The 25,235-nt window shown below is 38.4% G+C and overlaps 2 protein-coding genes across 3 annotated transcripts in view; one reads left to right on the top strand and one right to left on the bottom strand.

Annotated features, from left to right (window-relative positions):
* The window catches only part of LOC145466693 (tRNA ligase complex-associated NAD(P)H dehydrogenase PYROXD1-like), a 20,570-nt gene extending 646 nt beyond the window's left edge, over nucleotides 1-19,924 (bottom strand). The window contains exons 1-4 of one of the 2 annotated variants that reach the window (XM_081450403.1): nucleotides 19,552-19,924; nucleotides 10,658-10,862; nucleotides 6,672-6,874; nucleotides 1-4,815 (exon numbers count right to left, since the gene is read on the bottom strand). The exon at nucleotides 1-4,815 is cut by the window's left edge and continues 646 nt beyond it. In XM_081450403.1, the coding sequence (XP_081306529.1) occupies nucleotides 3,953-4,815; nucleotides 6,672-6,874; nucleotides 10,658-10,862; nucleotides 19,552-19,828 (1,548 nt within the window). In that variant the 5' untranslated portion in view covers nucleotides 19,829-19,924 and the 3' untranslated portion in view covers nucleotides 1-3,952. Of the gene's footprint in view, nucleotides 4,816-6,671; nucleotides 6,875-10,657; nucleotides 10,863-16,765; nucleotides 17,830-19,551 lie in introns of those variants that run through there. The other variant, XM_081450404.1, reaches the window with a different exon arrangement.
* Nucleotides 19,879-25,235, top strand: part of LOC145466694 (heterochromatin-stabilizing protein CFDP1-like) — a 20,521-nt gene continuing 15,164 nt past the window's right edge. The window contains exon 1 of the mRNA XM_081450405.1: nucleotides 19,879-19,979. Coding sequence (XP_081306531.1) covers nucleotides 19,922-19,979 — 58 coding nt within the window. The 5' untranslated portion in view covers nucleotides 19,879-19,921. The remainder of the gene's footprint in view (nucleotides 19,980-25,235) is intronic.

Genomic DNA, 25,235 nt, shown 5'->3' with positions numbered 1-25,235 from the left:
TTCTGAAATACACGCCGTGACTACACTGTAACTACTAGCTATTACAAAGGAAGGGCCCGGTGGAGGAAACGTTCAAAAAAAATCTTACCGTCCCTTTCAACTGCCGGTCAATCAAAATTCAAAGTTTTGACAATCAAACTTCAAAGTTTACCCGCCCACTTGGAAATGTTTTGGCGCCACTCCGCAAACACTTGAAGAGGAGCAAAGTCAGCAACGCGTACGGGCATTTTGTCTTTTGTAGTTTTGAAAATCAGAATGAATTATAGGAAATCAAAAGAGAAATTTCTGTCGGATATCGACTGTGATCTTTCACAATATCCAGGGGAATTAAGGAAGAAAAGGTTCACCTCAACATTGTCCGCGCGGTATCAAGCGAAAGATGATCTTCATTTTCTCCCTGAAGGCCACAAAAGGTAACAAAAGACTAGTCTTGAACATGATTGCTCGGCTAACAACACCTGAGAGAGTAAAAAGCAGCTTGAAGCGTCAAACAGCGTCAACACAGCAGTTACAAAGCCCTGAATCAAATTTAAAATCTCCTGCACGAAAAAAGGTCTCCACGTCGAGGTGAACTGAACAATGATGCGGACGAGTATCGAGTACCGAAAACGAGCGACGTTTCTCTTCCGACAAGCAGGCGTCAGTTTCTTAGCCCATGTGAAAGGTTCATTGAGGAAAAGACGGGCACCCAACGAATCGTTTCGGTAAATGTTCTGTTCGGAAGGCCTTTAATCCATTCTGATTTTCTGAAGAGAATTGTCACCTCGAAGTTTCGTGATGTGAAAAATTTAATGTCTGTTGTTTTCGAATTGTAAAAAATGTCGTTTTGGGAACCGAAAAAAGGTCAGCTACCATTTTCGGAAAGGCGATAAGACCTAAGGTTTTCGGGGAATGGACAAAAAAGCCCTAATAAATTCGAGAACACTCAAGTTCTCCTAGAACAACCGAACAGATAAATTTTTTTTAGCGCAACCTAAAATTAACCTACAGAGCTTTAAAAGTACTCCAGATAGCCTAAAACAGCATTTAAAAGCATTTAAAAGCATTTGAGAGAAAACGGTTGTTGGGTGCCCCTGAAAAGAGGCAAAAACTAAAGGAAGCAAGCGCTAAAAGATAAGAACTTGAAGAAACCTCTGCCAAGATAAGAGACGTAGCTTCCGCGCTTGGAAATACCGGTCAACGCTATGTAAGCTTAATTGTCATGAAAGAAATCACACAGTTCGCACCTGCCGAATGGCAATATGTCACTATCACTATCAATACAAATATTAACGCGAACCACATTCTGTTATCCCTATGTGTTATCTTTTTGTTGAAGAAATTACAACTGCAAAACTTAATGTTTAGATTTATTTCTACGCGGATAGCCATTCGAAAGTTGATGGCATTAGTACATCGGCCAAAGCATCCAGCGTGATGAAGTCACATGAAAAACCGGACTTTGAATGTTATAGAAGGTTATAGATAAATAATCAGGTCTGTGATATATTATTAAACTCTCGGCATGGGAGTGGATCCAAAAAGACATCTGAATCGAGAAGACTACATTTAACCAAATCGGGGAAGAAAATGTAGACCGGACTCGACTGAGCGGCGGAAATCGAGCCTACAAGGAGTAAAACAACAAACCCAGAAAAAATATTACCCTCAACCCTGGAGCCTCGACCCTCGACATGAACCTTCGACCCGCGACCCTCGACAAAAAGATAGACTCGAAATAGAGTTCCGTAGACGGCGCGTAAGCCGATAAAATGACAAAGTTGCGTATTCAAACCCACTTGTAAGCCAATTTATTGCTGGAAGAAAAGGCTCAGGGTCGGTCCGTATAGTGAAAATCTGTGACCTCAGGCTTGAAAATGCTGCCCAAGGCCGCAGGGCGAGGGCAGCATTTTCAAGACCTCGGTCACAGTTTTTCACAGCCGGCCGATAACAAATATAGCTACAGGTAGTGAAATAAAGAAACAAGGCAGGGTGACCCCTCCATTATCATATCCTTTTATTCTGGCGCAGAACGTTGCAAAAAATAAAACGTGGATGTCGATAATAGCCGCTGAAAGAAATTATTCCACATTATAAAAAGTTAATGTAAAAAAAAAATTCAATTTTCCATTTTCAATTTTCCATTTCCCATTCCCCATTCCCCGTTCTAGTAACATCCCCAAATTAATTGTAGTCTCTTCGCTTTTCACATTGAAACTTATCAATGGGTGCTGAAATTAACGACACGCCCAGAACACTCATTATACGAACTCTGAAGCAATATTTAGGTTTCAATATAACACGCAAACGATTTGAACCTGGCAGTAACCTCTTCAAATTTCCAGTAGTGCATTCCGTCCCTATCATAGAAACCACATCAACTTTTTTTTCATTCACAGCTTAAACCTAGTAGTAGAACGGATAAGACTCATTTAATTCAAAACCTTATCTAATGGGAAAAGCTCACCCTTTATCGCATGCTCGTAGTTATATGCCAAACCCTATGTTTCTTTGATTGATTATCCAATTGCAAATGATTATCAAACCCGTCCACAAAATCCTCAGCCTAACCCACAGAAGATGTCGAAGTAAGCCCAATATATGAATACTTCCTCCTCTTTTATAGAAGAATGTGTATGGCCGTTCTGAACGGCATCGGGATCAAATCTTCTCACATAACATTTACCTTTACAAGAAATTTGATTGGCTGTTTATAGTAGATCCAATCTGATTGGTGTGACATACATACATCTCTCACTCACTCATCCATTGACCCGTCCATAACATACCTGACGCGCCGACTAAGACGTATCTTGTCATAAAAAAATTAACTCAATAAGAACGTACTCTTCCGTGACTCGACGTGACTATTTGATGATTAGATTAGTTCTTGTTTATCGGTGAAATGAAGATTTGCGTTTTGAATAAAACAAAATCGTTCCTCTTCGAATTTTCAGCAGATATTTCGCTTTTATGTTCCATTTATCTCCAGCCGTGAGTACTAGCCATTTTTACTACAAAATCTGGTCGCAGGGAGTAAAATTTGGTCCTTGCGACTAGTCCCACGAATTCAAACTGGTTTGAAGTTTTGGGACAAGTTCCTGCTACTTGTTCCTCAAAACGCTTGGAAACTTTTTATAAATACTCGTAAGACTGGTAAATGAAGAATTTCATTTAGCCATTTTCCCTGTTATTATAGAAAAAAGCGGCAAACTGATTATACGCGATTATACGTGATTCACGCCGTTTTAACGTCTTTTTCGTGAAAATATATTAAGCCGCCTGAATATTCCGGAATGTTCCTGGATGTTCCAAAATGTTCCATGTTCCTGGTTTTATCGCCGGCCAAACAAGGGTCTTCCCTTGAAAAATTGTCGGAAAGCATTTTTCTTCAATGACCTCCTTCTTGTGTTTCCACCACAACCTCAAATCGGTATTCAGTTTTGAAACAGTCGTCTGTGAAATGCTCGTTGCACACATACACATTTTCGAGGTTTTTTTTGGCATGAATCTCTCATCCCTGCGAAGCTGTTCAAGCCACTTCTTTACCAATTTTTTGTTCTTTGCAGGCATATTAAGGAAAGTCACTCCTCTCTCCCTATCCTTTTCAGTTCGGGTTTTACAGCCCGGTTTTACATTTTAGCTCACAACCGAATAAACGGATTTAGAACAGAAAAGAAGAGCTTTAGCCTTAGAGCTTCGCACCAATTCGGACGGAATGACGTCACGGATATGCGGCCCGGCCTTCAAGATCCTTTCAAAATGGCGGCTCCCGGTGTCAAACTTTTCACTTCTTTTTCATTGGGATCGCATCCACTTCAGAAGCTAAAACAACGGTAAGTAACTCAACTCAATGTGAACTTTTTATTGCTGATGGAAAAAAATACACGGTTTTTGGAGTGACCTCCTTTAACTTCATCCTTCACACTTGTTGGTGTCTAACTATTTGAACAATCAATCAATAGGAGCTCTGTCAGTCAAAGTAATCTTCTATATCAATGTCAGGATTAAGCAAAAGGTCTTTCATTGCAGTTAAATCCATTTGATTCAAAATTAAGTTCTCAAAGGTTTCTTCGAGATCTGTTTCGCCAATTAAGACAGCTCCACACATTCTGCCTCTATGTAGGACAACTTTAACATATTCATCACCTTTTGTATATCTTACAAGTAATTCATAATCATTTCCCAATCCTTGAGCATTAAATTTTCCTAGTAAAATGACCTTATATCCAAAGAATTGAGTCACATGTGTAAACAACTCAAAACAAAAGTCCAGAGAAATTTTTTCGCCTGACAAATGTGCTGACATACACTTTGCTGCAAACACACCCATCTGTCGTGCCTGGCTCCACAATCTCATCTGAAACCAACAAGGAGCTGGGTTCCAGCATGCAGTACAAACGTCACCAGCACTATAAACATCCTCAATACTTGTTTGCATGTTTGAATTAACTGAAAGACCACCATCTTCTGCAACATCAAATGGAGCACACAGTATAAAAGGTTGGGTACTAGGAATAACACCTGTAGCAGAAACTATGAGGTCACAACCATAAATTTTCCCATTTGAAAGTTGAATGTACACTGGCCAATCAGAAGCTGAATTGCTGTCTGAACCATTACTATTTGACGGAAGAGGTGACTCCTTCAGTCCAGACATTTTAAACTCTTCTGGTTCAAACATCTGTTTTACGTTACACTTGTATTCAACGTGAACCTGTCTTTGAGCTATATCTTGACTGCTGCGGGCACCACAAAGAGTGAGGTCAGAGCTCCAGTCTGGTCCTAATGCCCCTCCACACATACTCTGAGAACGATCAATACAGCCACCAGTCCCTAAAAAACAACAAAATGCAACTAACTTACATGTCACCATAAGAATTTAAAGATAAGTATAAAGTTTTAATACATAGATTTAGCCAAGCCTAAAAGCGGAGCTCCTGGGTTGTGCAAAGTTGGATTAAGCTAACCCAGGATAAGCAAGAATTTTGATTTGAGTTTTGCAACTTTGCGGTGAGGTTTCCTGTATATTGTTTGGCCTTCTGTTTTGAGTTTGAGTAATCTCAAAGTACACAAAACAAAAGCAGTGAAAAACATTTGTTTACAAGAAAAATTTATAATTCAATTAACTTTTAATCTTGGGTTTGCGTTAACCGGCTTCCAAACAACCTGGCCCTGATTACAACCAGTTAACCTGACATGAGCCTGTGATCCAATCAAAAACCAGCACTTGGCCAGTGGTCAACTTAAAAAAAAATAAGTGACCTTGACAAGCTTAAACCTTGAGCCTGCAACATGGTCATGTGATACTGGTCAGCAGATACCTTGTTTTGACAGGTGTCAATTGACCATAACAGGCATGTCTAATTTCAAAGGACCCTATAAACCAAGGCTGCATGCCAACCTATTAACTGGAATATGGCCGCCACCTTGCATGACAACATTGTTGATGCGCATACGCGCCCAGGAGCAATACCGCTAGCCATGATAACCATGAGAAAATCAATTTATGGGTTTCCTTTTCTTTCATATACCAGTATGGGGCTCCACTATCAGAAAGAAAATTGGTTAACTGCAATAAGTCATGATATTAGTGACATGTTTCAAGTCAAGCAATAAAACTGCCATCATTACAAACTTTACATATATAACATTTATATGTACTATATTCCTGTATAATAAAGCAATGCATTGAAAAAAGCACGCTATTGTTTTCAGTATCTTGCATCTTCTTTTATATTTTTCCATCATAGAGGAATACATGTAGTGTACACAATGATTTGAACATTGTTGAATCATTCTGTAAACTGCGAATATGTAATACAACTTTTTCATCAGTTCAAAAGCCTCAGTATTATTGAATTAATTGAGCATTGCAGTAATTCCTGATTGAACATCTAATTCCTCACAGGGTGCCTAACTGTAACCACAAGGTGATGGTGAGCTTGTGATAAAATTCAATTTAACACAAAATGTGCTGTTGTTTGACACCTTTTCTGCTTTAACCTTCTTTCACAAAGTACGATCATTTTGGCTGTTTTGTACATACAAAATGCAATACCTAATTAATAATTAATGACGTTTAAACATAGGACATCATGACCGTGCCGGTGTTTGGATATCTGATCTTATTAACATAGATTTTTACCACTTTATTTCTCCATTTTCCCCTTAGTTTTAGTTTTGATTCAGAAGATATATCAAACACTCAAGACAGCATTTGACCACATTTCTTAACACCTCGAAGTTCGTCAAAAATACTCTGCTGCACATCATATTTTCAACTCTCTTCTCGGTGTTTGGAAATGTGGTCAAACATGATCTTGCATGATTGATACACTACCTCCAAACTACTATTTAAAAAAACATGACACAATGGGAACAGAGTAACCATAATGGAATGTGGACAATAATGATGTCAGCAGGTAAAGCAGACAGAGAGATAGTCCTTGTGATTTTAGATCTGCAATTGAACATTTTCAAAAAGAGAAATTTTTTAACAAGGATTTCACTGCACAATTAAGCCTGTTGTAGCTTGGAAAATAGTCCAGACCTTTTCCAGACCTCTTTCATTAATTAAAGACTAAATCTTTATTTTCTAGACTCTCTCCAGATCAGGTAAACTACAGGTGACACTCTCTACAGTGGCTACATTGGGATAGAAATAACTGACCACAGTTAAGCATACTGACCACAGTTGTCATTCTGCATGGTCTCAATATCATATTTCCTTCTTTTAACAGTAGTCTCCATAAACTTTTGTTTCTCTCTCAAAACAGGAAGATTAGGACAAAGGTGAGGAAGGAAGAAAGTAGCTGCACCCTCATCAAAGAAAGTGTTGCCTATAGCATCATCTCTAATGGCCCACAACACCTGGCAGCCATGCATTTCATATCTGAAAGCAAACACAAGTCTTTTTAAGCAAACTTGAGCAGTAAATTAATAAGTTAACTAAGGTAGCTTTTTATCAACAACAATTTTATTGAGCTTTCATTTAATATGTTTGTCTTATATGATCACACCATGTGCTGCAAACAGGGCAACAAATGTACACCCACATGCAGTTTGCAATGATTATGTTACAGACAAAAATGGTGTTCACAATGGTATCACATAGTATGTCATCAATCTGCGATATCCCCATGTAAATGTTGTTGTGTGATCATTTGTTTTAGCAAAAGAGACAGACTTTCCACAAGTCAACATCTTCTAAGCGATGAACAGGAATGACAAAGTGTTATAAGAAGCAATAAAGCTGTGCGAAGTCAATTTCACTTCACACCCATATTTTGCATCAACAATAATGACAATGAAATTCACTTGTGTAGGCAAGACGACTGCCTGTGCAAGTTTGCATTTGAATGTTGTTGCCATGAACATATGGCTGTGAAGTCATGGTTAAGTTAGTAAGTCAACTGCTCCAGACATGGGACCAGTGATCAGAAGCAGTATTGAATTATTTTGCAAGCCTTGTGTAAATAATATATGCTAGATAAAAAAGGGCTCAAAATTGCTGCTTTCCTGTGTAAGTCTGTTTTACTGTTTTATTGTTAGTATGAGAGCAAGTCATCATGCCACTTGTGTTAAAACTTGGAAGCAACAAATGTTGTGTTGAACTCTTCCTTTTCTACCTCATGTCCATGTGACCAAAGCCACGTAGACACAAGGATATGGAGTGAGTTAGGTACATTCCTGTGTAAGACATTCCTGTGTAACCATTTTTTGCTTTCCTGATGTAAGATTCCTGTGAAGGGTGGTTCAGGCAACTTGCAGGTTAATCAATTTTGGCTACCAAGGACAGGTATGAAACCAACCATGAATTGACAGCATTTGGTGCGAATTCACCCATGCTGTAAAGAATCAAGACAATGTTCAATTATTTTTTTACCGGGACTGGGATGTAGACCCTATAGACTTGAGCATTTGTAGCCATTTGTGACAGGCCATTTTTAGCATTACTTTTATTTTGTTAGTGTCAGAGACCTCTGTTCATGCAACTCGCTTGGGTTTAAATCAAATTTGACAACAAATCACAAGCTTAAAACATTGAAGTGATGGGTTTCAGTCATGCAGAAAAATCCAAAGATGACAACAAGTGGATTAAAAACTAACCTCTAAAGTGCATTTTCTGCAAATAAACAAACAGGTATAACTCACAAAAATTAATCATTAGGTCTATGATCAATATATCACTGTATATATACCACCATGAGTCAGATCAGGGCATCACGCCTAATGGAATATTTTTGCATTGATTTTGTAATGCTACCAGAAGTGAATCGCTTGCCTTCTGTTCACTTTGCACAAGAGTAGTCTGTACACAGGCTAGTTTGAGGACATAGTCTAAACTTTGAAGCAATACGCAAATTACCCAGATGTTATTCTCACTGACTGGTTGTCGATTCCTTTGATATCAATATCATTTCAATCCATGAAATAAAGCAACAAACAACAGATGTAAGCTTAAAATTGTCTTAAATACAGAGCTGCACAAATGTCCTGAAATGGAAGACATCTGTGACAATCTGTTTTAAGAAACCCTTTTGATGAAGGGTTGTAAATACTGAAGTCTCACTAAATGAAAACGAATTAACGGAAGTGAAAATGCACATGTATCCTGCCTACTTGATCAAGCGTTATGTTTGCCTTACACTTGTTTGGGTTGACAGTGGATTTCTTTGCACTAAACAAGTGACACAAGACAGCCCAGCCATAAGGCCTTTGATTTACTAGTTTTGACATTGCCATTTTGTGCATCACTGAGTATAATTTCAGTCAGTGAATGACAGAGCATAAGATGTTGAAATGGGGTGTCTTGAAAACTCAGACCTTGAAACCTCAGACCACAGACATTAGACCTCAAAAACTCAGAACCCTTGAGAACCTGGATTGAGTAGGAATCATTATATGTATTGCTAATGTTTCAAGTAACGAAATATCCCTGAGCAATAAAATTCTACTCATGCAGTCACCCTGAACAAACTGCGGGGTCTTGGAGTGATGAATGGCAAACATGAGTGGTTTAGAAATTACCTACAGTACTGCACCCGAATTGTAGAATTTCAGGGTGTGTCTACTGCTGCTGAACCTGTATCTGTTGAAGTTCCACAGGGGTCAATTTTAGGGCCACTGTTATTTATACTCCACCTGAATGATCTTCCCAGTGCGGTGGTGGAGTGCAGTATTCTCATTCTCATCTCATCATAATGTAGAATTTTTCTCAGCTCCTGAAGTATCTGCTATCTGGGCTACTTTAGTGAAGGAGCTGCATGCCATTGAATGTTGGCTTCACTTAAATAGTTTATTTATTAACATAACTAAGACTGAGGCAATGTTGTTTGGGATTCTGCAGAAACTTGCTAAGATAAATCAGTTCTCAGTCACTATCAGTGGGTCTGCCATAAAGTGCATTACTGAGTTTAATTATTTGGATGTTATCTTTGATTAACACCTCAGCTGGAATGAACATGTTACAGCTATTGTTTCTAAGGCTGGTAGATGGGGTTGGTATGCTAGGTTGTGCATGGTGCTACATCACATTACATAGTGCTAATGGCATTTATATTTCAATGATTAGACCCATATTAGAGTATTACGCTAGGGCCTGGGTGTGTTGCGGGGAAGTAAACAGCGGAACTTTAGAAGCTCTGCTGAAGCGAGTAGGAAGAATAGTAATAAAGACATCTAGCAGTGACACTGCTATGGAACTTTAAAATGGCCAAGCCTTAGGACCAGGAACGATGAACATATCCCTAAGCTTGTGAGGAAATGCATAGATGGTCAGTGTTTACAATACGGTATCGGTGTTTACGGTTGTTTACAATAAGTACATTAATGCTCGCCCAACCCGGCAGAGTAATCTTTTACATCTGCCTGCAATAAGAACGGAAACAGCCAGGAGATCTTTTTATTATCATGGAAGTACGGTTTTTCATAAATACTCTAAATGTACTTAAATTTGAAGATTTTACTATGGTAGTTATAGGCTTTTGATATTTGTTGTAATATACTTTCCTATATTTATGTTGTTACTTTTGTATATATCCTATTATTGTGTAATCTACGTCAGGTAATAGCATCAGGGCTCCTATTGATTGCAGAGATGCTTTGTAAGCTCCCTGAAGGTACTACTCTGAAATTTTTACCTTTAGATTTTAACCTTTAAATAAAGGTGTCTATCTATCTATCTACCCTACATGAGAAATGAATTTCATTGGCTACCAGTGAGTTGCAATTTTGAGCCCCAAAAAATCTCTCACATCATGCTTTGAATGGCTGATAAAAATATACAAAAGCAATGCAACTAGAGAAGATTTTTTGTGTCAAGTGAAAGAAAAATGACCCACAAACCTATAGCATAACCTTAAATAAACATCCACCACCCTTGTAGACAGTAGTTTCAGTCTTTTTAACCCCCAAACCATTAAACAATTTGACATACTTTATAGTTTTCTGAAGTTAGGTTCTTATTACTTACTTGTTAATAAAATAACACAGAACTGACCAAGCCATATAAAACTTGATGTTTTATTGAGGTGGCCTCCCCTATTAGCCTGGTGGTTTTTCTGAGAGTCTCCTCACCCTGTCTAAGCTAATGGAATTAATAAATACTTCATGTGAGGCATTAAATGATGATGATGATGACGACGATGGTCACGATAAATATCTTTGAACTTACACAAGTTCCAATGCTATTCCCCCATTGCCAACAATTACCACTCTGCGAGCTTTTGAAAGCCTACTTTTCAATTGCTGCACACTCTCTGTGTCACGGATGCCAATGACGCAAGGATGTTCAGCGATGATGTTTGGTTTTCCTCCTGTGCAGATACACAGTTTCTTGTAAAAATATGTGTTGCCCATCTCAGTACCAACACTGTGTTCTGAACAAATAAACACAATCAATAATATAATGAATGGCCGCCAACTATAAACCCACTGCAAATGGTTCAAGTGTCAATATGTGTCAATAGCCCCAGGAAGATGACAGGCATGAAGAAGTCTTCTGTCAAGTTCTGCCCTTGACCCACTTGGTATGAGACATTTCATAATCAGAACTGTGTTTGTGTGTAAAACATTGTAAATCCTGTTGCCAATTAATAGTTACCGAGTTTTCGCTTCTTTAGTTCGAAGTGCACAAACATTACTAGTCATGAGAATTGTTAAGCAGTAGCGTTAATCGTGTCAATACTTTTTATTTCTATGATGCAGCTCAGCACAGAACATGAAACCACTCTATTGTGGCGCATTGGAGGGCCATTTACTGAGCCTTTCTTAGTTGTCGGTGTGTTATGCCATGTGTTGTCCGCTATTTTACGTCGTCTACTGTGTTTTTTTGGTTGTTTGTAGTCGTTATTTGTTTGTTTTCTGTTTTGGCTCGCGTTCACAAGTATGCTAATTTTGCCAATCCTATAGACTGCAAAACAGTCGTTTTCGGACATTTTCGGAAGGCGCGAAGCGCCGTAAGTGTGATCCTCGCATGTGAAGCGCGCGAGCCTCACACATCCGTAGGGCATGTGAGGCAAGAAAACGACTGTCGGCTTTTCATACAACGAATTCGTTCTGAGCGGGGGTCCTATAATGTCGCTGAGGTGACAGAAATTGCTTGACAGCTCCACCCACATCTTCCAGCGGTTATCAATCCCACGCGACCTTCAGCACAAAAGCGTCTGGACAAAACCTAAGTTTTGGTGGACGTGTCGTTGCCGACTGTGTGCAAAATTTACCTGAAAAAGTGAAACCTTGCAGCGGTGCACTTGTAAAAATTTTCGTTGCTGGAAGAACGGGAAATTCTGAACGAATTTAACATGTGCATAGCGGACAGTCGTAATTTTTAGCGTCTCTCCCCATTCTCCCTCGCCGTTTTTACACTCGCTCCAGACCTTTCATTCGAATATTGACCGTCGCTCGTGTTCGCAAAAAAATACAACTGTTTTGCAGTCTACCAATCCTACATTTAATTAGGCCTAAAGATGGCTCCAAAAGTCTCATGCCAATGCATTCCAGAATGCTGTTTCTTTGACTGACACAATAACATTGTCACACCCGAACCTGAATATTAAAATTCAGTCACTAAATGTGAAAGGGCTTGGTAAATCAATCAAGCAATGATCAATCTTCCGATGGTTGCACAACCAGAGGCATCAATTTGCATTTTTACAAGAGATGCACAGCACTAAAGAATGCGCTCAATTCTGGGAAGCAGAGTGGGGTGGGAAAGCCTTGTTCAGTCACGGCTCTTCGAACACTAAAGGGGTTATGATACTTGTTAACCCTAATCTTGAGTTAAAAGTTGAAAAATGCATCACCGACAAAAATGGAAGAAATATTCTACTTGACTTAATCGTCGACGAGTACCACATTATACTTGTTAATATTTATGCACTGAATGATGTTAATCAGCAGTTAACCTTCTTTAAAGATCTCCAAAACCTACTTGCAGAATTCGCGCAATAAAATATTGTTGTTGCAGGAGACTTTAACTGCGCTTGATGGACATGGACAAGAAGGGAGGGAACTCCATTTTGAAAAAAGCTCACGTTATTCAGGAAATCAAACGCCTTATCAACCTGTATGACTTATCCAACATTTGGCGCCGTTGCAACCCGGACACAGAATGATTTACGTGGAGAAACAAGTCTTGCAAAATTCAGGTTCGGCTAGACCTTTTCCCTAATTTCAAATAACCTTTCCACAGACGTGCAATCCTGCACCATAATCAATGCTCCTGAATCAGATCACTCAGCCATCATGCTACACTTAAATCCGAAATCCTGTTGCAACCCAAAGGACCCAGCTTCTGGAAATTCAACAACTCTTTACTGGAAGATTGCGAATATGTTGACAAACTTCAGGAAGAGATTCCACTTTTTAAGAACAAGTATTCAGACGTCCAAAATTTAAGTCTAAAATGGGACCTTGTCAAAATGGAAATTCGTGGTTTTACAATCAAGTTCTCAAAACTTAAGGCCAAACAACGAAGAAATAAAGAATCTATATTACAAAATAAAGCCAATCAGCTATTGGAACAAACTGAAAAGAACCCCAGTGACAAAAAGCTTTTAAATGAACTTTACGCCACCAATCTATACTTACAAGCACTAATGCGTCAAAACACAAAAGGAGCAATCCTCAGGAGCAGAGCCAGGTGGCAAGAGCAAGGCGAGCACAATACAAAGTATTTTCTTAACCTCGAAAAATGGAATCATTGCAGAAAAACTGTAACAAAGTTAAAGATAACTGATAATGAGTATATGTCCAACCAATTTGAAATTCTTAGGGAGGAAGAAAAGTTCTACGAAACACTTTACAAATCACAGAAGTCTGAAACCCACACGCAGTCCAAACCAACCTTTTTTGAGACTGAAAACATTACCTCTTTAAACGAAGAAGAAAAATTATCATGTGAAGGCATAGTCTCTGAACATGAATGCCTATGAGCTCTAAAAGAATTTAAAAATTGTAAATTCCCTGGCATTGATGGCCTTTCTGCGGAGTTTTACAAATTTTTTGGTCAGAAATCAGTACTGATGTAATCGGTAGCTTCAACTACGCCTTCAAAATGGGAATGCTTTCTATTGGCCAAAGGTGCGGGATCATATCGTTAATTCCCAAGAAAAACAAGGATAAAAGCCTGCTTGAAAATCTCAGACCCATCTCACTACTTAATATCGATTATAAAATTTTGACAAAATCAATTGCGCAAAGGTTAGAAAAAATTCTTCCAAAAATCATCAACCCTTATCAAACCGTTTATATCAAACGCCATTTCATAGGCGAGAATGTTCAGCTAATTCAAGACGCTGTTTCACACTAAGCAAGAGGAGAAACCCGGTATTGCCATTTTCTTAGACTTCCGAAAAGCGTTTGACACAGTTGAATGGAACTACTTAAAAGCTGCGTTACAAAGGTTTAATTTCAGTCCTGACATCCTAAATTGGTTTGATGTCATTTACAACAATGCCTCTAGTTGCGTTTTGCCAAAACTCAATTTACACCCTGGGTGTTCACTTCTCGTATGACCCTGTACTTGCTAATAAGCTAAATTTCAAAGAAAAGGTGTACACTCTAGAACAAACTCTACACAGCTGGAAAAGTAGAAACCTCACTCTCATTGGCAGGATAAACATTGTCAAAACACTAGGTCTAGCCAAACTTGTATACAGCACCTCACTTTTGACAATCTTGAAGCTGCTTGTAGACAGTATTAACAAAATTCTTTTTAGTTTTATTTGGGAAGGCAAAAACCCCAAAATTAAGAAAAAAACCATTATCGCAGAAAAGAAATGCGGTGGCTTGAAAATGATTGATTTTGAAATCATGGAACGCGCCTTGAAAATAACCTGAATCAAACGCATTATAGAAGGTGGTGATGCGTCGTGGAAAACCATCCTAAACTACACAGTCAGACAGTTCGGTGGTGTTGATTTCCTGATTAATTGCGACTACGATGTAAAGACGCTCAGCTTAGAACAACTCCCTAAATTCTACTGCACAGTTCTATGCTATTGGCAAGAATTCAAATACCCGTATATGATCAAATAATCTGGAATAATTGCAACATCTGGCTGGATGGAAAGACAATCTTTATTAATGAATGGTACAACAAAGGCATCATCTACATCCAAGATCTGCTCAATGCAGACTTTAATTTTTTGTCTCTAACGGGGTTTATAGAAAAATTTCATGTAAAATGCCCATTTACAGTATGCTATGGCCTCATAAATGCAATTCCAAAAACTTGCAAATAATCTCTCCACAATACCGCCACCTCTGCCAACAGTTTAGCACCTAGAGCCGCAACACCTACACAACATTTCTCCACAAAATTAGCATACTCAAAACTACTTGAAAAAAGATACCTACCACCAACAGCAGAACCCAAAATTCTACATCACGGTTTTAGTAATGAGAGCATTCATAATGTTTACTTGCTCCCATTTCGTATCTTAAAAGAAGCAAAACTCATAATGTTTCAACTTAAAATCATCCACAGCATCTTACCTACACAATCCAGTTTGTTTCGCGCCGGTTTGACGGACCTCGATAATTGCCTTTTATGTAATTTAGAAAGCCAGTCATTGGCTCACTTGCTGATCACATGCTGTGAGTCCATGAAATTTTGGGACCTTTTTACTCGCTGGTGGCACCAACATATAGTTCTATCAGAAAAAGTAATCTTATATGGCTGGCATCATAACTGTAGCTTAATTAACTCCATAGCCCTCAACTACTCTCTAATAATTGCAAAATATCATATTTTCGCTTCAAGCATACACATTGGCTCCCTAGACTTTGATGGCTTTCTTTTGCGCCTAAAAGACAAACTCTGTATCCTTTGCACTTTGGCTGTTAAAAACAAAGAACTTGATCAATTTAAAGAAACGTGGGCCGCTTTGCTTTAGTCGTGTATCTGTACTGTGTGCGTGCGCGCGTGCGTGTTGCTTTAGAAAAGGTAATGATAACCACACTACAGTCACTATGTTACCACCTGGTGCAAGTGATTGGTGTAAGTAAGATTTATAATGTATTGTAAGTAATATAACAGTGATTTTATGCAACTTCTTGTAAGTAGTTAATGTCATACGTAGTAAATCATTTTTGTAAGCAAGAAATATGATGCACTTTAAGTAGGTAAAATAGCATTTTGTAAGCGATAATCATAATTTAGTACTGTATCAAGTAATAAGTCGATGTTAATACTGTGTTGTAAATTGTAAGCTTTTAAAGTTAGTATTTTGTATTTGTAATGTAATATATGCCATGAAGTAATTAATTTAAAAAATATATATATTACTATTGTAAGTAATGTTAGTGATGTAAATAACGTTAGCATTGTAGGTAACGTTAGTATTGTAAAGCACATGGATCTTCCAATAAAAAGAATAATAATAATAATAATAATAATATAATGAAACACAAAAACACTTTAAAGTTTGCCAAACATGCTTTTGATGTACAATAATATATTAATTAGACACAAACATTTCTCTGATAACACTTAGGGTCATTCCACTGAAATAGAACCTACACTGAGATTTTTGTGAAACTTTGCCTATTGATTGTTTATATTATAGGAACTTAAATTTTGAAATAAAAATGAGCGGTCCCCATGTTCATTTAGGAGCAACAGCACCTTGTTTATACCCAATAAATCCTTATAATAGCACCATGACTGTAGTCACGATTGCTTGCTAAATTCACGTTTCTGACTATTGTTTTTTGTTCTACGCTAAGAATTGGTCCATATTTATTTTACAATGAGAAATTTATTACTCAATTCAAAACAACAGAAAAAATGATAGGTCGCCATACTCATTTGTGAGAAAATCACGATTTACCCCTACGGCGAGGTTCAGCCATAAAGAAAAAGCCGCCATTTTTTAATGCGCGCGCGCTAATCATGCATGAAATTATGCGCAGTAGGGATGCGCAATGCAATACTTGGGAATGACCTTAATGACAGATAATCTTTGTATTCCCTAAGGTCAGGCAATAAACTAAATGAAACTGTCCTCTTGAATTGACCTTCCCTCTCATTGGCGCTTTTTGTCAAACATTTTCAATTTTCTTAACATTCAAGTGGTGGGCATGACTCAAGGAGGGTTACCCTGTACCCTGCATATATAGCGTTCCCATACGAAGACATATTTCTGCATTCTGGTCATGCAAATTGGAGTGATAGCAAAAAACAAGGATAAGTGGCATTGAGATTATCAGAAAATGAGCTCACTGTGTATTCATGAATTTTGGTGATAATAAAATTGCTTCATTAATATATCAATACCACATAGCTGGTGATCACTCAGCATTACTCCCTCAAAGATTCCAGTCGCAGATATTATTGCTGCTATAGAGCATGCTTGCAGCCAACTGAAAGACAAGACCAAAGCTGAGAGCCACATTCAGTTCACTTCGGAGGAAAAAAAAACCAACAGAATTCTATTTCTTGACACCTGCCTATACGTGAACAAAGATTGCTCAACCAAGGTCACTGTATACCACAAACCGACCAATACTGATCAATACCTAAATTTTCATTCTAAACATCATCTACAACATAAAAGAGCTGTTGTTAACACTCTGCTACTTCAAGCTCAGGGGCCCGTTTCTTGAAAGCCCCGGAAACTTTTTGGGCCCGTAAAGCCATATTCAATTACTCTGCATATAAAAACTGAGAGGTGTACATGTCTGAAACTTCTTGTATGAAAAGAACCTCTGTTGACATCAAGAACATGTGAATAAAACAGTTCTGTAATCATAAGGTTTGAGAGTTAGCTAGAGCTTTCTGGGTGCGCAAACTTTTCGGGACCTTCAGCACCCGCACTATCTGTTCTATTTTTCTCTATAATTGAACGCAGTGTATTGATGGCTTTAGTCTTTTATCACAACAATATGTTAAAAAAGGTAACGATGCAAAGAACCCAGCAATTCTCAGCTTTTTCTTTGTTACCGAAAGAACCCAGTTAAACACAGCGCATGCGTAGTAAGTCAAAAAATTGCAATTGAATGACAAATTGCACTCTTGGAAATATGCCTATTTCTCAAGAACCACACATTAGAATTTCACAAAATTTGGCAGGAAAATACTTTAGGAAATAAGTAACTGGAGTTTTGAAAATAATTGAACTTTAACAAGGGAAATTCTCGATATTCCAGTGAACCTTCAGCAAGGGATAGTTAAAGATCTCTCTGTTAAATTATTAGCAAAATGGTGTTAACTTGTGAGAATCGTTTCAAGTTTGTTGCAAGCAAATTATAAAGAGAATCTAATGACTAGATTTTCTACAAATAAACAAAACCGATTTTAAATGCCTTTTTATTTTTATTGATGTTGCAATGGCAACGTCACCCACGTCAGCTTAAGGGACCGTTCATTTTTTATCAGGCAGGGGGGGCTGGTGGGATTTGGGGGGGGGCATGCAAAAAAAAATGGCTTTCAAGGGGGGGCCATCCCAAAAAAATAAGGGAAAAAGGGGGGGTCACGTGAAATATTTTAGTAAAACTTTAAAATGGCATAATGTTTGAATATCAAAAAAATTGCTATAGAATAAACATAGAAGACAGGATACAAATTTATTACAAACTTTCCTTCTGCTTTAAAAAAACGTTTGGCGACAAAAAGCATTTGTAGCTACTGAAAAGAAGTATTTAACACTGTTATTTTCGAATGCAACTTTCACTGGCACTCATCTTCATCTTCGCTGTCGTCGAGTTCTTCGTCGCCGCTTGTGCTGCTATGGGAGTCTCTTTCACCGATGCTGCAAGAAGCAGCAATGCTTTCCGTCAGAGTGTACTCTTCAGGGTACATGAAGGTGTAAACATAATCTCTGACTTCCTGCTCAAGGTTGGTGGTGATTCTGCTACTTGCAGCATTGGTGAAATAATTCCCTTCCAAGAGCTGTGCGATGTATGGCCCATCTCTTCTAAATAACGACATGGCAGCATCCTCAACTTTAATACACTCTTCCGGGACGGCCATTCTAGGAGGGTACACAAGGCATTGTGGAAGATCATTTCCTAGCAGGTTTCCAACACAGATTCCATAAACTCGTTGGACATTGTTTTCAGTCTGCTTCCTCTTTCTTTCATTTGACTTTCTGCAGTTTTCTTTTTTCCTTCTCCTTTTATTGATGTGCTGTTTGAGTATGCCCTTGAATATGCTGTTATAATTGCTCTTATTTTCTAGTGCTTCCATATCCTGCGTGACCTTCGTCAACTTAGCTTCTATACATTTGATCTGTTTTACATTAAAACTGTGGGCATTCATCAATTCAGATGAGGGAGATGCCAATGAGAGGCCAAATGCCACACGCTCAGGGCGAGCCATAACTAGGAGATCCGAAATTGACTTCTCTTTCTTTTGATTTGTTTTTCAAACAACAGCTCTCTGTAGTATAGGGATTGTAAATATTGTCTTCACAGTGAGCACAAAACGTGAAGTACAGGGATAATAGAGAAATATTAAAAAAGTTGAAATCTAAATATTGTTTGTTCAATTTTTTTTTTTGGGGGGGGTCATCCCAAAAAATGACCGCTACAAGGGGGGGGGCCACGTGAAAAAATTGGTAAGTTGAGGGGGGGTCATGCGATTTTTAAATGGTGCTTCCCAAATCCCACCAGCCCCCCCTTCCTCATAAAAAATGAACGGTCCCTAACCATCAAAAAACCAAAGTTTGTGTTGTTAACTTGCTTGCTGCCATTTTTGGCGACCGAGAGATCAAGGGTCTTAGAGAAAAGGGTGAATGAAACACAGGTATCGAAAACTGTGTTCAGCCACCTTAAAGCGTAAACTAAGGAAACGCATTGATCGATAGATCCGATAAAATCGATAATTTTGAACCTAGCAAGCATGCGAGTATCGAGTTTTTCGAGTGACCGATATCATCGATAACACTTGATTTCAATTTATCGATTATTGTCGAGTTATCGAGTGGTTTTCCGATATCGATTTTTATCGAGTAACTACCCCGGGTGTTTGATATAGTATGAGATTTCCCACACAATAAGGTATTGACAAGTTAATAAAGTTTCTATATAGGTATCTTTCTATACTAGATTGTGTCTGCCTACCTTCAGGGTCAAAGGCGGTGACAAGTGATTTTACAATGACAACATTACGACTGTCCTTGAACACTAATGAAGCTGATCTTTCCTCAACATCAAATTCTTCCAATGTTTTACCAAACTTCTTGAGGTTGCCGGTAGCTTTGACTACGTCAGTTGCTGTAATAAGAACAATGGTCTCTTTTGGACACAATAATGATAAATGTTCCGCGCAAGAAACACCAGAAATTCCCCCTCCTATGATAACAAAGGCACAAGTTATATCAGCAGAATTCCCAGACATGTTTTCCTTGATCGACCGACCTACTCGTCGCCAGGGTATTCTCTGGATTTACTCCAACACGTCATGTAAGGAGGGACAAGTGTCAGAGAAAAGATGTCTGGCTCAGAACACGACAGTAGCAGCGGCGAGGAAGACGAGGATTATGTACCAGGTAAGCAGGCACTTTGCTTCTGAAATTACGTTTAACTGAAAATTTACAAACTTCTATTTACTTGGACGGCTTTTTGCGAGGGTATAAGAATATTTTGCACCGAAGAAGAGCCAAACCCGAAACGTCGGGCTTTCACCGAGTCGAACCAGCTGAGTGCCTGTGCTATATGAAGGAAGTGATTTAAGCTCATATGAATTCTGGTTTCGTGGGGACTGATTGAACTGTCCTAAATATAGAGGTGTCTGTATTGTGGGGATCTCCGAAAGGAGTCAGGGTCGACTGTTGAAGTTTCTGGCACACGCTCGATGTTTTCCGATGTGTTGATCAGCTTATCAAGTGCTTGCCTGGTAGCAGAATACCCTTCCACTCGAATAAATTTTGTAGGACATATTCGGGAGCAATTTTACAATACCGGAACACTCTGAAAGCATAAGGCTCGCGAAAACACGGTTGACGGACCGGCATTCAAGTAAAGCAAGTGTAAAAAGCTTTAAATGCCATCGATGCTGTCCGCGGTCCCCTTGGTTGTTGAATATGGCAGCGGTCACACTAGTGCTTTTGGTGTCTACATTGGACATAAAATCTGTCATCGCGTGCTTGCGACAAGTGCGACCCTTTTGTTCCGACCAGACATAACTATGTCCGAAGGACCTTAAGATCAAAAAAGCCGATGTCCTGCCTTGAAGCTGGTCATATCTTGTCTAATGGCCTGAAATAACATTTTTTTGTTTTTCTTCTGTCGCAATGTCAATCAAATCTGAAATACTGGCAAAAATTGGATTTTTGCAATTCTTCAAAGACAACGCGTGTGCACAGCTAGCTACAGCTATCGGTTCAAAATTTTAGTCAGTGGTTTTCTCTACAAACATTTGATCTGGTCCTTATGGCGCATTTCAACCCATACTAAATTTTACAAATTTGCACTATTCACCTGATTATTCTCAGTATGGGAATGTCTTGTTTCCACCCTTTGGCTCGCAGATTTTTTCCCAAGACTCGCAGCCTTCGACCTCGCAGCTGTCTTTTGACAGGGCTTTTGAACATCGCCAGCCAATCCAGCCAATTGTCACTCACCCATCCCAGATGTAATCAAATCGATTTGTCAATGAACAATATCGATTTTCAGACATTTTGACTTTTCAAAGTAGTGTCACAGTGTAATGCATTGAAATGTACTTTGACCTTTCTTCAATTGATACTTGTTGCAGTCAGTACACATGTAACTGAGTCATTGCTAGTAGCTGTTTGAAACAACTTAGGTACATGTAGGTTTAACTATGTGAATACAAAGAGTCTATGACTTCTAACACATTTGTTTGTAGATCCTTCAAGCTCACAGTGGGGGGGAGGGGGGGGATAAATTCCAGCTGGCTGGATGGTGAGCCTTATTTACAAGTGAATCCTGTGAGTGGAACTTTGGGTGAACCTGTGAGGGTTCTATAACTCCATGAGCACTCATATCAGCAAAATTATGAATCCTGAACATAATCAAAGCTTTTGGAAACATTGCTGGCATAACTTATCAGTCCATAATAGCCAACCAAAACACTCTTGTGGCCAACAGTACACAACACAAAATTTTGTACTGCAACAGTTAACCCCCAGATGGACAAGGTGTACCAGGAAATTCATAAATTTTAAAGAAGGCACAGGTGTCAAGACAAATATTTCAATAATATTATATTATATATAATATTATATATAATATTATGTCCTGTCTGTCTTTTGGTAATACCTCGTCAATCGATTTGATTTATTGTAATATTCCAGATTTGAGTTTTCCAAAGAGAAAGAAAGAACGTCTTTTCCAATGGCCCTTTAGAGTCTGAGTTTCAAGTTTTCAAAGTTTGTTTGGTTAAGTTAGTTGGAGTGCAGCACGAAAAATGCAAGCGAAAAAATAGGGATATCCATTTTTTCAAACGGATAACCAGTTTTTCGAACAAATAGCCTTAGCCATTTGAATGGATGAAGATTTTATTTGAACGGATGACCTCAGGCATTCGAAGGATGACAATTTTTTTTGAACAGATAACCTCAGCCGTTTGAACGGGTGAAGATTTTATTTGAACTGATAACCTCAGCTGTTTGAAGGGATGAAGATTTTTTCAAACGGGTAGCAGTAGCTGTTCGAACGACTAGAAATTTTTCTGAACGGATGATCCAATCTGTTCGAACGGCATCCTATCAATCACGAATGGATGACAAATGGATGGCAAATGGAAAGTGAACGGTTTTTAGGCATTCAAACGGATAGCCGTAGTGTACGTTTTCGTGTGAGAGGTCGCAAATATTAAAAACTCTTAATTTGGCTGCAATAGGTATCAAGTTTCTAAACCTCATAAGTACTTCTACTAGGATCTACTAGGATCAGTTCTGGATCTGGCTTGAAATGAACAAGGAGTTCTGCAAACTGCAGGAGTTTCTTTGACTCTCCAAATACCTTTTGCTACTCTCTCTTCCAGCACCACGTTTTGCCCTTTCTAAGTAGTTTATGGACTGGTTGAAGGACTGTGGCAATATCTGGCAGGAAGCCGTGGTAATTTAGCATTCCCAGCAATGCATTCAGCTGTGTGATGTTTTCAGGTGCTGGGGCATACTGAATGGCCTCCACCTTAGCTTTTATCTGCTAAAAACCACTCCTGTTTATCACATAACCACTGACAATAGGTGGCTTTTGGCACCCTGAACAAGCACTTCTCTGGTCTCAGCCTTAGCCCGGCTGCTGATAATTTCCTAAGCACTGCTTCTAGATTGGTCATTATGATAGTGTGAGTTAACTGTATTCAAGTAACAAACTACAGAGGTGGGGGTTAATGGGCATGCTCCCTGGGAAAAATTTAAATCTTCAGAAATTCAGAAATGGCATTTTGGGTGTAATGGGTTACTTTGCCTCATTGTGTTGTTCTGGAAATGCACATTATTCATGCCGTTATAGTACACTTTATAGTAATTACTTGGAGCCTATTTTTTGGCCAATGTCCCCTTCTTTGAAGCCCAATTTTGAACAGCCCCCCCTTTCCTGAATCCCAGGAGTATCCCCATGCATTATCAAAATGTACAATGTCTTAGGATTAGAAAAGTAGGGTGGAATGTTGTGTGGTTATTTTGGTATAATTGCCACATTCACGTAAATAATTGAAGTTAATACAAGATAACTTTCTTTCAAAATGAGATAAAAACATGAACAGCAAAATGGTAATTGAAACTGAGTAGTGTTATAATCTGAGAATTTACAAACAAGTAGTTAATTATTCTACATTAAACAGTTTCCATCTCCCAATACATTGACTAGAAGTCCAAGTTCAGATAATCTGGATTCCAATAGTGAAACTGAATTGACCTGTTTGGCACATGGAGCATTCTTGTCATTATTTGTTTGAGTGAAAGGCCCAGGATTCTCCTCTACATCTTAATGCTATTATGCAATGAACTACCCATAGTATTTGTACACAGGAGCACTTAAAGTATAGGTAATCATGCAGTTTCGAGTTCAATTTGGAATTAATTTGCACGAGTGAGTTTTTCAAAAAGCTGAAATTGCACAAGCGGCTTCAGTGAGTGCAATTTCAGCTTTAATTCCAAATTAAGTCCAAATTGAACGAGAAAAACTGTATGATTACTTATTAATAGTATAAACATGAAAAAAATTTTCATGTATATTATTATTTCTTTAAACCAAGTTCATCAGTATAAACACAGGCAACTGACTTTTTGTGTTTTCGTGTTCTTGTTTGTACAAAAAGCAAACAGTCTTTGTTGTTTTGGACAGCAGTGATATAGGTTGATAATCTTTTTTATTGAGGTTCAACTTCTGCTCTCTAGCTGATTTATACTTATGATCACACATTCCACAAATTAAATTTATTATTTAACCTATGGTATGCACTTTTTTTGCGCAAGTATGCATGAAGCTTTGATGACTGTGGCACAACTTTTCGAACATGTTTTAGTACTTTAGTTACAGCTTATGTACTCTTTTGGAGAAGACGCTTTATTTGGGTTGTGGGAATTTTTGACACTGCTCTACTCCTTCATGCCTTAAGTTCAAATTTCTGTTGACACAAGTTATACACAATTATTGGATGAGGTTTTTGTGACATCCGGAATAATCAAGGTCGAGACTAGTTAAGTCCTGCTAATATCCATCTCAAGCACTTTTAACGAGAGATTGGTTTGTATTGCAAATATTTTTCAGCAGATTGTAAAGTAATTTGTAAAGCAGATTGTAAAGCGGTTGATATGAGCGAACCTCGAGTCTGGATCAAAACTGGTGGAGCTCAGAAAATGTCTTAGTGTGACTATCTTGGCTGCTATTATTGATGTGTGCATTGTATGTTGAAGAGCTCCAAAGGAAAAGCACAATAGCAAAGTATTGATTACTTACCAACATGAAAAAACAAAAAAGTGTAAAATATTCAAAATTTGAAAATCTGTTGTTGCTTTCTTGTAGTTTGCGGTTTGTTCAATCATTCAAGACAGAATAAAGGCTCATTTTCCAATAACATTTTGTAACAACATTACCACACCATCTTGAAGGTGTGCTCATTCCATTCTTATCCATGCTACATTGTGAACATAGTGTGTGACGTGATGTCACGGCACATCTGCGACAAACAAGGGACCTTCCAATAATGGCTGCCTCAATCTACCTCTTCGAGGCAAGTTTTGTGGCCTGCCTTGTGCAGGCGAGTGTGTCAAAAAAATCATTCTGGGTCCCCTGGGTTGGAAGATTTCGACTTCTTGATTCATGTTGCACACTTGGAAGTCCTGAAATTGTGATTTGATGTTATTTGTTTATTTATTAGTTTGTAGAAACATTTAAATTCTTGCACATGTGTATTTCCATCTATGGTTGAACCCTTCCTGTCCATATTTCGCCCCCATAAGACTCATCCATTGCGCTATGACACAATGAATGAGCTAAAAATAAGCATTTGTTTCCCTGCCAAGCTTAGCTTGAAGGAAATCTCTTGATTTTGTGTATGCTAATGACACAAAAATCATATGCAGTATGGACGTGCAATGCACTTCTGAGGAATTATCAGGGTTTCAACCTTAATAATTTGTCATCCAGTTTTTTTAATTCAGTGTCAAATCCAACTTTTGTACAATGAAATACATATTTCAGTTCTGAATCATATCTTTTCTTTTTTGCTTTAAAAAATGGGGAGGGGGTGGCTAAATCCCCCCAGCCCTCCCCCTTTGGGGTCCCTGATATTTGTAATGAACTTGTGCCAGGTGGTCAATTCCTATCTA

Source organism: Orbicella franksi, chromosome 13, assembly GCF_964199315.1.
Source record: "Orbicella franksi chromosome 13, jaOrbFran1.1, whole genome shotgun sequence".
Classification (NCBI taxonomy): domain Eukaryota; kingdom Metazoa; phylum Cnidaria; class Anthozoa; order Scleractinia; family Merulinidae; genus Orbicella; species Orbicella franksi.
This window is presented reverse-complemented; position numbering and strand designations above follow the sequence as displayed.